The sequence below is a fragment of the Mchenga conophoros genome, linkage group LG10 (assembly GCF_057382185.1).
Source record: "Mchenga conophoros isolate Kocher_MC1m ecotype Shallow Benthic linkage group LG10, M_conophoros_male_GT1.1, whole genome shotgun sequence".
NCBI lineage: Eukaryota > Metazoa > Chordata > Actinopteri > Cichliformes > Cichlidae > Mchenga > Mchenga conophoros.
In genome coordinates this window covers 29,731,048-29,746,068 of record NC_140535.1, presented here as the reverse complement: position 1 = coordinate 29,746,068, position 15,021 = coordinate 29,731,048, and the positions used below count along the sequence as shown (strand labels likewise).

The following is a 15,021-nucleotide window of genomic DNA, read 5'->3' as shown; positions in this document are numbered from 1 at the left end:
ATCCACCTGCTAGGGAAGGAAAATTAACTGAATTTTAAAAGAGTTTATCAACTGACATTCTGTCAGTTACAGTGAACTGAGCTCTAACGTTTCACTTTTGCATTATTCAGACTAATTGTACAAAAACATCTGCTCATAAAAGCAAGCGTAGGTGCTCACCTGTATTAGGCTGTGACCAGAGACTGTGAAATAATCAGTCTAGACAGTTATTTCAGTCTTTCCAGACTCTGAATTTTGTACTTCAATATTAGCATCTTGGATACAGCCATGCTGTTTTCTTTAGAGCAAGAAGAGACCACATTTGGACGAGGAGGTGGAGTGTTCCACAAAAATCTACAGCTTTTATAATTATAAATGAACTGAACCACTGTCTGTGACTGTCAGTTATTAGCACGTACACTTAAAAAAATGTGTGAGTTGGAGAAAAATGTTGTCGAACAAAATATGAGAAGGTCTAAAGCTTGTTACCCTTATCCGTATTTCAGGATGGAATTGCAAAAATGATAACTCATTTAAAGGCTTTAGCAATGACTCCTGCAGCACTCTGTGAGTGCAAATTTGCAGGTACAAACTGCCTTTTTTCTAAACTGTGTATTTGCTGGGAAAACCTTGACATATCTAGCAGCGATAACTGTAATTGGAGACAGCAAACTGCAGGATTCGAAAGAAAAAATATGATGGTAATCCTGACGAAAAGGATTTCTCCTGATAGGAGCACACCACTGCGATGACAAACTATTGTTTCAGAACCCGACAAACACACTGACAGGAACACATTGGCGGAGAGCTTAGCTCAAACAGCTTCGGTCAATAGCTGTGTAGTAGCTGCAGCTACCACAGGGAATGATTTTGGCCTCCTCTGTGGCTTCCCGCCCTCCGCACTCTGTCCTTTCTATTATGTGTATTTGTCAGCTGCTCTCTGTCTGCAGGTAGGCACGTTTACCACAAAGGAAATGTTAAGGAAACTTCCTCAGAATATTGACACTAAAAATACAGTTGGTTATTCCACCTCAAGGGTAGTTCAAAGTATGTAAGTCAGTCAAGAGCTACTGTCTATACTACTTATATGGACAAAATTATTGGGCCACACCTTTTCAGGTGTATTGCCACAGTTGTATAAACTCCAGCACCTGCCCTATACGTTTTAAAGAGCTCACTGAATTCAAGTGTGGTGCTGCAACAGGACGACACCACAGCATCGAATCGATTCACATCATGAAACTTCTTCCCTCCCAGATATTCCACGATCGACACTTTGATGGGCTGAGCCAGGAATCGAACCACGTTCTGAGTTTCCTGGTTCCAATTTTGTCCTGTTAAAATTAAGAACAAAGTCACTTCAGTGTGGGGTCGGACTCACCAACAGCCAAATTGTCATGAACCAGTTCTTCCCGTAGGAATTACTGGGGACATACTGACACGATGTGTCTGTGTGTGTGTGACTGTGTGTTGCCTCAACCAGCAGTCCCTCCTGGCACAGGCAACCCTCTAATGGGGAGCAAGGGGCTGGGGAGGGGATGGAGAAGGTGGAGAGGGAGCTGGGTTGCCAGAGCACAGGTTAATCCACTAATTGGGAGCAAAGGGAGACGGGTTGCCAGATTGTGATGGCCACCAGGAGGGTCCGTTTAAGGGGGACATCTGTTCCTGCTGGAGAACAGCCGCCCTCACAGCTCCCTAGTTTCCTCTCTGACACTCATCTTCTCCATACACAAACGTGACAACGATGGTCTCCTCCTCCAGAGTCTCGTGTTGCATCCAACTCAGAGAGACTGACGGGACCAAAAGCCAGGATCTGGCTGGAAAAGGATAAAAGCTTCACAAGAGTTTCTTTTCCATGGGAAAGCGGTTGTCTTGCCAGCGACGTCGAGCCAGCAAAAAGCCGGTTTGTGTTTCAAACCAGCAATTATGGACAATATGTTTTATCGCATCATGTGCTTCAACATACCATATTGTGGATTGGAAGAAATCCACTTCAGTTTATTCAGAAAACATACTCAGGACTATAATTAAAACTGACTGTTACTGTAGCAATACAGAGTTATTAAACTCTGCAAGAAAAAGGTTGTAAACCCCAATGGAATTATGTCTGAAATGAAATAATAGAGGTGCTCTCCTGTTGCTCTGTCATCCTGCGGATGCGCTCCAACTCCACCTTCTTGTACTGTGGCTGGTGACGGCTCTGCAGCCTCGTGTGACGTGCTGCAGGAGAAGGACTACTGTATATAAAAACAATTTTGGCATCCAAGGAAAAGGAGATTTTGGCTTCTGCCAAATCACCTGGACTGTGATTTGTAATACATGTTTGATTTAAACATGTTTAAAATACATTTTTGTTTGTCAAATGGCCAAAAAAAAAAAAAAACAATAGTAGGAAAATGAACTGACTTCTGTTAAGTAAAGTATACTACATGTATATGCAAAACTGCTATACTTTTGTGTATAGCAAAAAGCCCATTGGGTAAGGCGTGTCTTTAGTTTGTCTTATAGTTTCAGCGGCATGGTGGTGTGATGGTTAACACCATCGCCTCGCAGTCTGCATTTGAATCCACGGGCTGGCTCGGGCCTTTCTGTGAGTGTTCTCTGTGCCTGCATGGCTTCTGCTGGTTCTCCAGCTTCCTGCCAGAGTCCAAAGACACACTTTAGGTTAATTTGTATCTGTGTGAGTGAGAATGGTTGTCTGTCTCACTGTGTTAGCCCTGCAATAAAGTTTACTTTTTCAAACTTTCAAAAAAAAGAAAAAGATACTGAGCAATGTTTTTTAAATACATGTTTTGCAGTAATTTTAGATCAAATTGAGATCAAACTGGACTACATGTGGTCCCTTACCCAAACTGTGTTTGTCTGTCTTCGACTAATAAAAAATTTAATCTGAGCCACCAGACAAACATGGGCACCCATTAATATGCCTGGGCCGAAAAAACACTGCATTTCACTAAACAAATATGAATACTTGTCGTGTCTTTATTGAACATGCTGAGCAATCAATCACAGTACAGGCTGAAAACGGTGAGCTAAGCAACTTGTCAAATCTGTTTCAGCAGCAGCAACAACACGAGACATTTTCCTGTGTAAACGCTCCGATGTTCACAGCTGTGAGGAGGAATCTTGGAAAAGTTCTCCTGCAGAGCTGTTTCAGTTCAGTGTTTTGAGGATGTCTTGACTGAACACCTTAGCATCTCAGCTGGCCTCAGGGTCAGGATGTTGACATGATTGTTTTAAACAAATGAATTTTCTTCACCATCCTGTGGATTTTTCCAGTCCGTTTATCCAGCTGTTTTGTTTTTTTTGTCTTTAGAGTCTTTCGTGCTTTTACACATGAGCACATGTGTTATATGCGATTTCTGGACAAACTTTCCTGTTAGGTGTGGATTCTTTCTCGTGTCTTTCAAAATTACATGTTGTGCCCTCGGTATGATCTCTGCAGGATACTCACGCTTAAAGAAAGAAGAGGCAGCTTTGAATTTCTTCCACTTGTAGACAGTTTGTCTTATTGTGGATTTGACACAATGCTTTTGCAGCCTCACGCAAGTGTAAGCAAGTGTTTTCTTGCTTAGTCAACCAACTGTAGTAGCTCCCGAGCAGATAAGGAAAGTGTTTTTGACCGAGTTCCTTTGTCACTAAGTTTTGTGCTTTTAAAACCAACAGGCAATAAAAAATAACATAGACCCAGAAAAGGCAGAGGAGAGCTCTCGCTTTTCAAATGCAGGTTCTTAAATATTTAAAATCTAGTTTTACAAACGCTTCATGGGGAAGAAAATGCATTCAACACATTGTGAGGCCTCTAGGAGACACACAGTGTGTTTGGGTGATAAATACTGAATGACAACATAATGTGTCTGATTGTGAGGAAAATCCACGGCAGCTTTAAGCCTTTTATCCAAATTCACACAAACACATAAATGTTATCTGGCCTGTGGCTGAACTTTATGAACACAAAACTTTATTGATATCACTCAGCTTGTGTTTGAGATAAACAGGACAAAATGCATCTCCGCTCCCATCCAGAAAAAAATGTCTCTTTCTTTCTCTCTGCACTATGTAATGATTTCAGCTGAGTTGAGTTATTCTGGTTACAAAAAAACCACATGAAAGATAGAATTGGTACGATGACCATGTATGATAAGGATGATTTTTAGTGGGTAATCTTTAACAGACAAAAACTACACACTAACTAATTACTCACTGAATTTATTTGAAAAACTGCATGTTGGCTGCTTGTTTTAACAGTGTCTTTAACAAAACTAGAGTAATGGGTTTGTGAAATTCATGAACAGAGTTTACCTGAACGTCTTCCTTCCATGTTTGATGATTTTTGTCCTGTGTGTCTGACTACATCAGGGTACGCCATCCTGCAGGCCATCATGGAGAAAGCAGGACAAAACAACTGGCAAGTCAGCGCCATCTGCGTGGAAAACTTCAACGATGCCAACTACCGGAGACTGCTGGAGGACCTGGACCGGCGACAGGAGAAGAAGTTTGTCATCGACGTGGAAGCTGAGAGACTGCAGAACATGATGGAACAGGTGATGTAAGCTTTTGGCATCAGCATTTGGTTGTTCTTTGTTTTAGCAGACCACAATTTATCGGTCATCTTTGTCCTTTTTACCTGTGGAGAATCAGCAAATGTTGAAGTTGAATCAATGAAACCTCATGCATGGTTTGTGCACAGCTATTTCCAGCAGTGTACGAACATCAAGCAATGTTTTACTTCTTTTTGGTATCAGATCCTTTACAAATTAATTGAAATGTCTCTCAAGATAAAGGGTTTTAGCAGGACTGTGTTAGTGTAGCTCAATAATAGCATCTTTATTAACGTGTGCACAGCTTGGGGTCTGATGGTATTCACAGATGCAGCTGTCCTCTGGAATAACTCTGCGCTCCACCTGAGTCTCAGTCCTCAGGACCTCAGCCACAGTTCAGCTTAGCTGCCACACTTTTTTCAGAGAGAAACCCACACATCAACCTCTGTTTACTCTGTATTATTTTTATTCATACATTACTTGCTCCTTCATCACAGCTTCTCATTTTTGAGCTACTAATTTGTGCTGCTCGTTGGTGGATTTTCCAGTTATTACTGAAATTAACTGGCTGCGTATTTGTATTTAAATCATGCTCACGTGCCCGCTTAACAAATCTAACCCTTAATCTGCAGATTAAATGAAACATATGGGGGGTTTTCTAAACAGGGAAATTTACAATTGCTTCAATATGTCATCTTCTAAACATGGATTGCACTGAAGTTATGTGTTTTTGTAGTCATTTCCTCTAATAGTACTTTAAGAAATAATAAAAATAGTTGACCTATTATGCTTTTCCTCATTTTCCATTATATACATCCTGTTACAACCGGGTATGTTCATCCTAAACACAGCAACAACTGCAAATAATAAGGCCATTTTATGTTCTAGTAATCACTGTAAAACAAAAGCTCGGGCTTCTGATTGCTATAAACATTGTTCCACACTGTTGGTCATCTCAGGGATATACATCTATCTAAGCACAGAAGCTCCACCCACATGATGTCCAAATTTTCTATATGCAAGGTGCAGCCAATCAGAAGAAAGGTGATTGCCTCTAACAGGGGGAGGAGCTAAAACGGCTCATGTCAGATAAATGCAGATTATTTTTGAACCTTCAATTATGCAGAACTGCTCCAGAGGCCAAAAATTAAGTTGTGGAGCTGGATGTTTTCCCAAGATGTCCTTTTTAAGTGATAATACCTTGGTCTGATTGTGGTTTTTACAGGATCCTGTTATGAATCATTGCAAATATCGGCACATTCAACGTCCTGACAAAATAAAGTCCAATGAGGCAAGAAATGCAAACAGTCAGACTCACAGACAGATTGTCAACAAACCCCCAGGTTAGCCAGACTTATTTGAAGGCAAATGGTAAAATTCTAACCCAGGCTTTTAAAACATCAATCACAGTTTCCCATGGATGTAAAGCAAGAACTGGGTCCTAGCCTCCAAAACACATTCATGAATTATATGAAAGTTTTCCCTCGGGGCATATAAGGGGAAAAAAATGTTTTCTCTCTTTCTCATCTGATTCTGTGTTTTGCAGCCTGCTGCAAATTCCCATTAGCGTCTCTGCCTGAGCTCACCAGCCCGTCTCACAGACTTCACACTGATGAAAGATGGCACTTGGCTGTTGCCTTGCTAGGCCTTGTTTAAGTTTTAGCAATATTACATTGGCGCGGTTTAAAAATGAACAATGCAGTTAGTTATACTTGATCTTGTTTGCAGCTTTGATGAGTCCCGACATGTTTTAGAGATATCTCTCTCTCTCTCTCATATGCCGCTGCACGGAGTTTGTGTTGCACTACCTAAGGCTGAACACATCTGATACAATCAAAACAAGCATTCATATCTGTTTTTTGCAGGTACTTTGCAGGTTCCTTTAAATTTTGGTGGTCTTAGGCTCTTTGGTTTGCAGACAGGCATAGAAACTATATTGGTTTAAGTGTATGTTTCACTTAGAGCATTTTTTCCAATGTACTGCCAGACCACTGAAAAAAAACTGTATTTTTACCTATACCATTAATCCATCTACAACTTCTGTTCATCTGGACATTTCATCACTCATCCAGTTGACTTCTTCAGTCTCAGCTGACTGCAGGTTTCCCCAATCTTATAAACAGAACATTTGCATAATGACTGAAATCAGCCCACTGAAGGAACAATGGGGTGTCAGGTCAGTTCCTTGATCATTAATATGCAAATTCTCATGACCACTGATCAACAACCACTGATCAAAGCCCACTGATCAATAGCCATGAGTACCATTCACAGAGTTGGGGAATGGCTGCAATCACAGGATTGTAAGATGGTGAAAGATGTACCCTCAGGCCCCCTCCTCGATTCAGAGATGGTCTTTCCCTTTTCACATAAATGGATTTCTTGACTCCCCACGCAAACCAGCGTTCCTCCCAATGAAAACGCTACGTCCAAAAGATAAGAAACAAACTTTTGAATTTACTTACCTGGATGCTTGAGCATGCATCAACATACCTTTTGATGCATTTTCTATGCAGCTTAAAATCCAAAGCTTTTTGTAGTCACACAATGAAGTCGGTCAAAACTGGAGGTCAGAAACAAAGAAAACAAGCAAGCCTTCAGTATTTGCTCGTTTTGTTTTTGAGTGCGGATGTGCTAATTAGAAAGTTTTGAATGTAAGAACAGTCTGTCCTGATCTCCAGTGGTGTTAGTTGGCAAAAGCACACTCAGAATATGATGTGCACCTTCCTCTTCCTCCTCCTCCTTCTGCTCATCTTCATACCTTCATCCCTCCATCTTTCCCAGGGGCAACTGGTGTCTGTGTAATTGTTCAATTATTCAGGAGCTCTCCACTCCTGACATCTGTCATAGTTCTAACAATTTACTCTGCAGATGCACGAGTGTTTGTGTGCCTCTTTGCCCCCACAGAGAGGCAGACATCCCGCTCCATCTTTGCTTGATGTCAGCGCACAGGTCGTCTCCCAGAGCAGACGTGATATGTTCTGTCAGATTGAGAGCTTTTGGAATGATGCACTGTTTTTGTGTAGAAGTGGTCAGAATTACTGACAGAGACATTAACATCTATTTTAGCCTGTGTTCATTCCAGCTGTCCTCCCATTTATAGCTTACTAAAATATCCAGATCCAGAATGAGGACTTGAATACATAATTAGACCTCATTAGCTGCTTATCGCCAGCACGGTCAGTTCTCGGTGTATCACAGCTTTCAGATGTTACTTTGACTATCAGAACATGAAATCTAGGAACACAAACCTGCTTCATTTGCAGACGGGGGTGTTGCTGATTTGCAAGATGAGCTGTACAGCTTGTGCAATAGCTGGAAAATAAACAGAGGAATACAGCTACAGTTAGCTTAAAGTGTTTTAAAAAGTAATAACGAAAAATAAAACAAGCAGAATTTTGTCCATTGTTCTTTTGGAGTTTTCTTCTTTCAGTAAAAAATGCATTGGTTTCATTGAGTGACTTCCTCCTAACAGGCATTGGCCAATCTGAATTGGGCTGTTGTGATTGGTCAGAATTTATAAACGCTGTGTTTTGATTTTTTAGAAAGTAAAACACATTTAGTCGTCTTTTGTTTTTATAGGTAAAAATAAAGCCTAAATATATTGTGCGGATTTGTCCACCTCAAGGTAGCCATACATTAAGCTTATCCTGCTTTCGTCTCAGTTTCCCTCTAAATGGGACCACAGTTTCCAAAATGAACATCCTGCTGTATTAAAGGAGATGTGAAACAATGTGAAGCAACAATAACATCAAGAAAATATTTCCTGAGAGCACCAATTAAGCGAGAAACGATTGTGCAGTCAGGTTTCCTTTTTCAACCAGCTGGAGTCGCCCCCTGCTGGCCATTTGAAAAAATGCTGGTCTGTCGTTTGAGTAAACAGTCAGGCACTTTAACACTATAACATAGCCAACAGGGTGCACCTTTGTCCTGAATTTTGTTACTTTTAGCATTAAACCATGTTGATATACAGTTTTGTTTTATTGCATATCTATCTATATAACATTTATATATGGATTTATAGTCACTCTTCATGTATATATATTAACTAGTTTTTATTCCATAATTTATCCCAACACCTCCTAGGACCTTGCGTCTACATATGTGGACATCACATTTTGGGTTGTCTAGACCAAAATACCAAATTTAGCTCCACAAGGGCCTGATATCCACTTACGAGGGTAAAAAAAAAAAAATCTGGTGATTCTTTGTTTTTACATTCATCAGGTCCCAAACAGCCCAAATATCAAAGAGAAATTAAAAATGCATGCCATGGAAGAGTTTGGGTCTTAGGAGGTTAATTAATTACAAAACATAAATATGTTATACATGTTGTTTGTGTCTGTTGTCTGTTCTGTTATGTACATGGAGAGTGTCAATACAGCTAATTCTGCTAAGAAGGCAGTCAGTGAACTTTTTTAAGCATTAAATAAGCCATTAAAAGTTCAATTTGAGTCAATTACATGAATTTTTTCCCCTCGTGTGGAGTGTTAGGGAAAATGAGAAAAATATAACTAAATTAAAATTTGTAAAGACAGTCCTGCACTGACTTCTTGGATCCTCAGTCAGCAATAAATGTCCAGCAGAACATTTCATATACAGATGTGGGCAAAAAGGAAATAACTTCAATATTCAGCGTTTCTTCAGTGTGTGGCAGCAGCAGCCTTTATTCGATAAATGATGAAAATTATACGAAAGTCTACTCTGTGAGACATGAGCCAAACATCGGTCGCTCTCGTGGTGTCATTAGTGACGGCCTCAGTGCCAGAAGAGGCTTTAAAAGCCATCAGTGATGCAGAGTGTGAGGGAACAGCAAACACTCGTCTTCCTTCATATCATTACTGTCCAGTTTGCTTCCAATTCTCCAGCAGCGAGTCCCTCTAACAACAACAGTCAGAGTTTATTCTGTAACTCTTGTAGCATCTGCATAAACATGTACTATATGATAACAGCAATTTATAACACTGTGTAAAAGAGCAGATGTGATTGAGTTTAGATGTATGTGATTGTTAAATTAGCCAACCTGCATTAGGTTTGTGCTTGTAAATGGGGGTGCACTGATGCAGTACCTTTGCTTTGCTGTCTGCTGATAGAAGTATAGATCTGACATCAGGAGTTAATTAACATTACTGTAAGACAGTATTTAAGTCTAAGATTTAAATAACTTGTCCATCCGTCCATCCATGTTCAGGGTTGTGGGGGTGATGTAACCCTGCCTTTCTTCAACATATAAGAAATGAAAATATATTCTATATAAAATATAGAATACTCTCACCTATAGTCACATGTCATGGCACAAATGTGCTTCCTCTGAAGAGCGCCTGGGCTCAACTTTAGTGGCATATTGAAAGGAGCCGCAGCAACTGACAAGATGCCAGATATTGAACAAAATCTAGGTTACACGTTTTAGGCATGTCTGTGTCCTCTCAGCGGACCTACAGGGGGTGTTTGGGGAGAGGGGGATATGGCCATCTCAGGCTAGGCTCCTCCCCCTTCCCAACTACAGCCACATAAGAAGTAGAAGATGAAGGGATAAAAATAAGAAACCTCTTGCTCCAGCTTACCAGACCACAGTTTGTGGCTAAAAACTAGCTGCAAAGATATAAATAATTTCACACCTGCTCTCAGTCTAGCAGGTGTGAAATACCTCATACCTACTACCCCATTACTCATCCTATGCTGTCGGCTTTCTCCATGGTATGTTAGCTCCACCATTAGCAACCAGTATACTAAATTACATAGATCAGCCCCAAAGTCTTTGGAGCTTGCACAGAAGGCGAGTGGACTTCTTTAAGTTTGTTGAAGAGGTTTCACTTCTCGTCAAAGTCACCTTCTTTTCAAGCTCCTAGGACGACCGTGTCCTGGATGACTGTGAACCTACACAGACGTGAGCCCCATAAATCATCCTGCCGTCACATGAGCCAGCTTTATGAATCACCGATGACTGATATCTGACCTGGACATCAGTTTAATGCATCCCTACTTGTGAAACTGTTTAACTGTTTTCCTTTGAGGTAAATTTACTCTCTTTATTTCTCTTTTAAAGACTTGTGTTTCCACTTAGAGACTCAAGAAGTGAAGGAGGATGAAGAAAACCGTCTTTATTGCTAATCCTTGGTGAATTTTTTTGATTGAAACTTCTTTCTTCTGAGAAAATAATTTGTGGGAAAGCCATTTATAAATATATGGACAGGTCTTTGTTGTGATGTAATCATGGCTTTTTTAAGAGTAATCTTGAATATTGGAGCTGAGAGCGTTCAAACTGATGCTCGGGTCTTGACAGCAGTTAAGCTGCCGGGGACCTGATACTGATCCCGGTTTTTCTCCGGGATTCAAAGCACTTTTTTCTCCTTGATTCACGCCCTTATTACCTGGATGTCCAGTGGGATTTCCCAGCAGATGTCAGCTTTCAAAATGAGTTTTTATCACCACGATGCAGCTGTGTGGTTGTTTGCATGTTGAGTGAGAGCGTTGAGAAGATCTGTCACGTCCCTCGAAGTGTGGAGTGTTTACATACTGACGTGACCGCCCGTTCATTCGTTTAGATGTTCAATCGTCTGAGTGTCAAACCCGATGGACCCACGGTGTCAACGCCCATGCACTCACCTGTCACATGCTCATTTAATGTAATTAAGCTTTGTTATGCTGTAATCCAGTCAGATTAACGATGAGCTCTGCTCTGCCTTCTTGCAGATTGTCAGCGTCGGGAAACACATCAAAGGCTACCATTACATCATGGCCAATCTGGTGAGGGACGGACACTTCCTGTCAGGGTCCTTGTTTGTTTGCGTCTCTCTTTGTCCTTCGTATTTGTTTCACTCCATCTGTGGCTTGCTTTCTCATGCTGCTGACTGCCAGCTCGTTGTAATTTAAGTCCGTGTGGTGCTGATCTCAAGACTGTGTGTGGTTAAATTTGAAGACCTTGCTCAAGGAGCAGATGTTAAAACTGATAACAGTAGGATTTTTTGCTTCTGTAGTGCTAGACCGCTCCCGCTGTTAAAATATATTTACAAATGTGAGACTAATTGTGGCAATAACAGGGTTTTCCCTGCTAACCCTCCCATACAGATTTGGCAAAAACCTCCAAAAGAAAATCATTAAAATAATCTGTGATCTTTTTTACTCATTTTTTACTAAAATATATCTTTTTTTGTTTTGCAAATGGCCAAACCCCACGAAACATAAGTGGCTTCAATAAAAGTCACACAAAGCAAATAACACAAAACCTCCCCTTTGGGCATCAATCTGTGAAACTAGACTGTTTTTAATATGGAGCATTATGGCATATTCAGTTGGGCTTCATGACTTTAATCCAGTATGTATGAACGACTAAGGTTTCCCAGTCTTGTAGACTGAAAGTCTGCAGATGAGAAAAGATGCATGAGGGCCGATTACATTTATAAGAAACTACTTTAAAAAATCACATGTGGGATGTGACTATCGCCTGGGAGAATCTTTCAACAAGAAAATATCACTTTTAGCTTTGGAAAACTGTTCAAACATCAACTTTATTAGTTACACTTTTCCTCATTTGTTACACGATGTGAACCAGAAGAACCTGAAGATATTTTGTATGATGGCAGTATACTACAGGATCAAAGACTTTATCCACTCCCTGCTTTAAGAGACATTTATAATGACTGTGATCACAGTCTTGTGAGATTCAGCACAGCTCACCACGTCTTCCTCACTCACTGCCTCCAGTGCTGCTGCTGTGATATGTGGCACTCTCTTATAGACGCTGAAGAGTGCAGTAAATAAATTCAATCTGATGTTTACGAGTGGCAGTCAGTTGGTAGTTACCGGCTTTGATATTCCACTTGTTAAGTGCAATACCTCTGCCCTCATCGTCCTTCCTGCCACATGCTTGTTTCTGTCTGCCACTGATGGATCTGTGACTGGACGTGACCGCTCTTTCCCCTTCTTGTCCCTCAAGGGTTTTAAAGACATCAACCTGGAACGCTTCATGCATGGCGGCGCAAACGTGACGGGCTTCCAGCTGGTCGACTTCAGCAACCCAATGGTCATCAAACTGATGCAGCGCTGGAATAAACTGGATCAGAGGGAGTACCCGGGCTCGGACGCCCCGCCCAAGGTGAGTCATGTCAGAATCAGAGCAGAAGTACAACACAAGCCTTTGTCTTAAGCCCCACAGCACAACTAGTTTTACCTGCAGACCTCTAGTGATTTGATCCAAATCCTGTACAATCTGCTGTCCCCATAATTTGTGAAGTGAAAATTTCACTGCAAAGTACAGAAGATGTAGAGATCCTTTGATATTAAAGCAAAGCGTTTAGCAACATCAGCACTGCTTGTGTAGCATATTATGAGATGGACAGCGGGCTGTACATAGCATACTGCTCTTTTTTTTAATATGGTCAGCTTGTTATTATTATAATTAAGTGTTTAGTTGCAAACATCAATGCCAATAAATTCAAGTAAACAGTCTCAGCTTATCCAGTGGATTAGTGAAATTTGATAAATCCACTAATTTCCAGGTCAAAAGATAAATAAGAAAATGCTCCAAAAAAAGACTGCTTGTGTATTTAAGGGTTATTTGAAACCATTCACTTCATTCTTCTATAATAAAGTTAGATGTTAAGTGCTGGTGTCCCTTTCATAATATTTTAATACTATGCCATATCAATTTTTACCCCTGGACTCCTCCAGTCATATCCTTGGGAAAGATATAAACCCGGACTTGCTCCCGAGTGCGTGCATGAATGTTAGAAAGTGCTTAAGCAGCGATAAGGAAGCACTGTACGTGTGAATGTGTGTGGTAGAAAGCACCCTGAGTGCTCGGTTAAGTGGAAAGGTGTTACATAACACCCATTCACAAATGTTACTACAAATGACTTAGTGTGTACTTAATTTTGTCCTCGTCTTCTCTACTTTGTCTTGTTATTGTTATTATCATTATCTGTAACTGTATGGGTCCCGCTGCTTGTGCTGATAGCGTTAGTTCTCCTTTTTACTTCAGTTTTTTTGTGTGTGTGTCTGATTTCTGAACTGAGATCTCAACCAATGTAGCGTTTTGTCCACTCCCCCAGAGAATGCCTTTAAGGACATACCTTTTAAATGATGACAAAATGATGCGCTTCTTCTTTTTCAGTTCTTGTCACTGGCATTTCATAATTTGTGGTGCAAATAAGGGGCTGTTTAATTCCATCTGTGGTTAAATCTTAGAATGAGCTTCTAAAAGTTTACAAATATGATGGAAAAGCTTTGTGCACATTTCTGCCTTTGTGAGAACTGTGGTGATAAATCTGAGAGAGAGTTTTATGCATTTGGGCCCTGGAGGGTGGGAAATGTATCTAAAAACAGATGTCCTGTATATGAACAATAGTGTGCGTGCTATTTGTAGGTAATGGACTGAAACATGCAAAACCATTTTCCTTAAAGAATCCTGCTGGGGTAGTTGAAAGCCGAAAAACAAAATAAAGAGAATGTATTTAAGGATGCTGCCATGTAAGATGAAAAATATGAATGTGTGTTATCATGTTTGGCATCAAAAAAACCCACAAAAAATATCGATAACGCTCCTCCTGCCTCTTCCACTGCTGCCGAGCAGCGACGTGACAGACTGACCCACTTTAAATCCTTTTCAGTCACACAGATTGCGAATAGCACTGGGGCAAGAAGGCATCACGCCATGACGGTTAGCGAACCTCCCCCCTCGAGCAGATCCGAGTGTCCAACAAAGATTTCTATTTTAAAAACCAGATGCAGTGGAGTGGAAGTGGTGTGAGTCAAGACGCTAGTGTGCGTGTAGCGTGTGCGTATCTGATGGATTGGGGTGGTTCAAATTAAAAGTTTACACCACAGGGTGATCTCACATGACAAAATGTGTGTGTGTTTGTGATATCTGTGTGAGTGTGTGTGTGTCTTTGTGTTTTCCCCCACTCAGTTTCTTGATAAATTGCTCTCTCTCCTGGAAATCCACTCAGCCTAAATTACTCTGCTCCCCACTAAGTTGTCCACAGCCTGAGTCATAGCTAGCCCTTCTTTCTGCTAATATATTAACAGGACAGTGAGTTAGGCCTCCTCCTGGCATGTTTACTCACTTTGCAAAGACAGATGTAAGACTTGGCGTTTAAAAGTTCCAGGAGTCGTCAGGTAGTAAATGGGATATTCTTATTCACTGTATTACAGTGAGCTTGGCATGACAAGGACAACACTGGAGATGTTATACCTCATTTACGCCTGGCATTAATACACAGTCTTATTTTAACCTGCAGCGGCAAACACAAACAGCCTTTCAGTGCATTAACTTACTCCGTATCTCTCAGTGAAGCTGCTGTTTTGGTTTATTAGGAGGAATCTGAATATAAATCTGATGGTATGCTTTTTTATAAATGCATTAAATCATAGTCACTAGTTCAATTTCAGTTCAGTTCATTTATATTCTTTATATTGTAAGGTAAAGACCCTACAATAAAACACAGGAAATCCCCTATGAGCAACCACTCGGTGACAGTGGCAAGGAAAAACTCCCTTTTAA

General features: G+C 40.7%; 1 protein-coding gene across 4 annotated transcripts in view; it reads left to right on the top strand.

Moving 5' to 3' along the window:
- Positions 1–15,021, top strand: part of LOC146566188 (glutamate receptor 4) — a 163,502-nt gene that overhangs the window by 90,755 nt on the left and 57,726 nt on the right. For all 4 annotated transcript variants that reach the window (XR_014894185.1, XM_085289751.1, XM_085289750.1 and 1 more), the window contains exons 4-6: positions 4,339–4,523; positions 11,214–11,267; positions 12,457–12,615. Coding sequence is in view for 3 of the 4 variants with exons in the window: in XM_085289751.1 (XP_085145877.1) it covers positions 4,339–4,523; positions 11,214–11,267; positions 12,457–12,615 (398 nt within the window). In the remaining variant the exon portion in view is untranslated. The remainder of the gene's footprint in view (positions 1–4,338; positions 4,524–11,213; positions 11,268–12,456; positions 12,616–15,021) is intronic.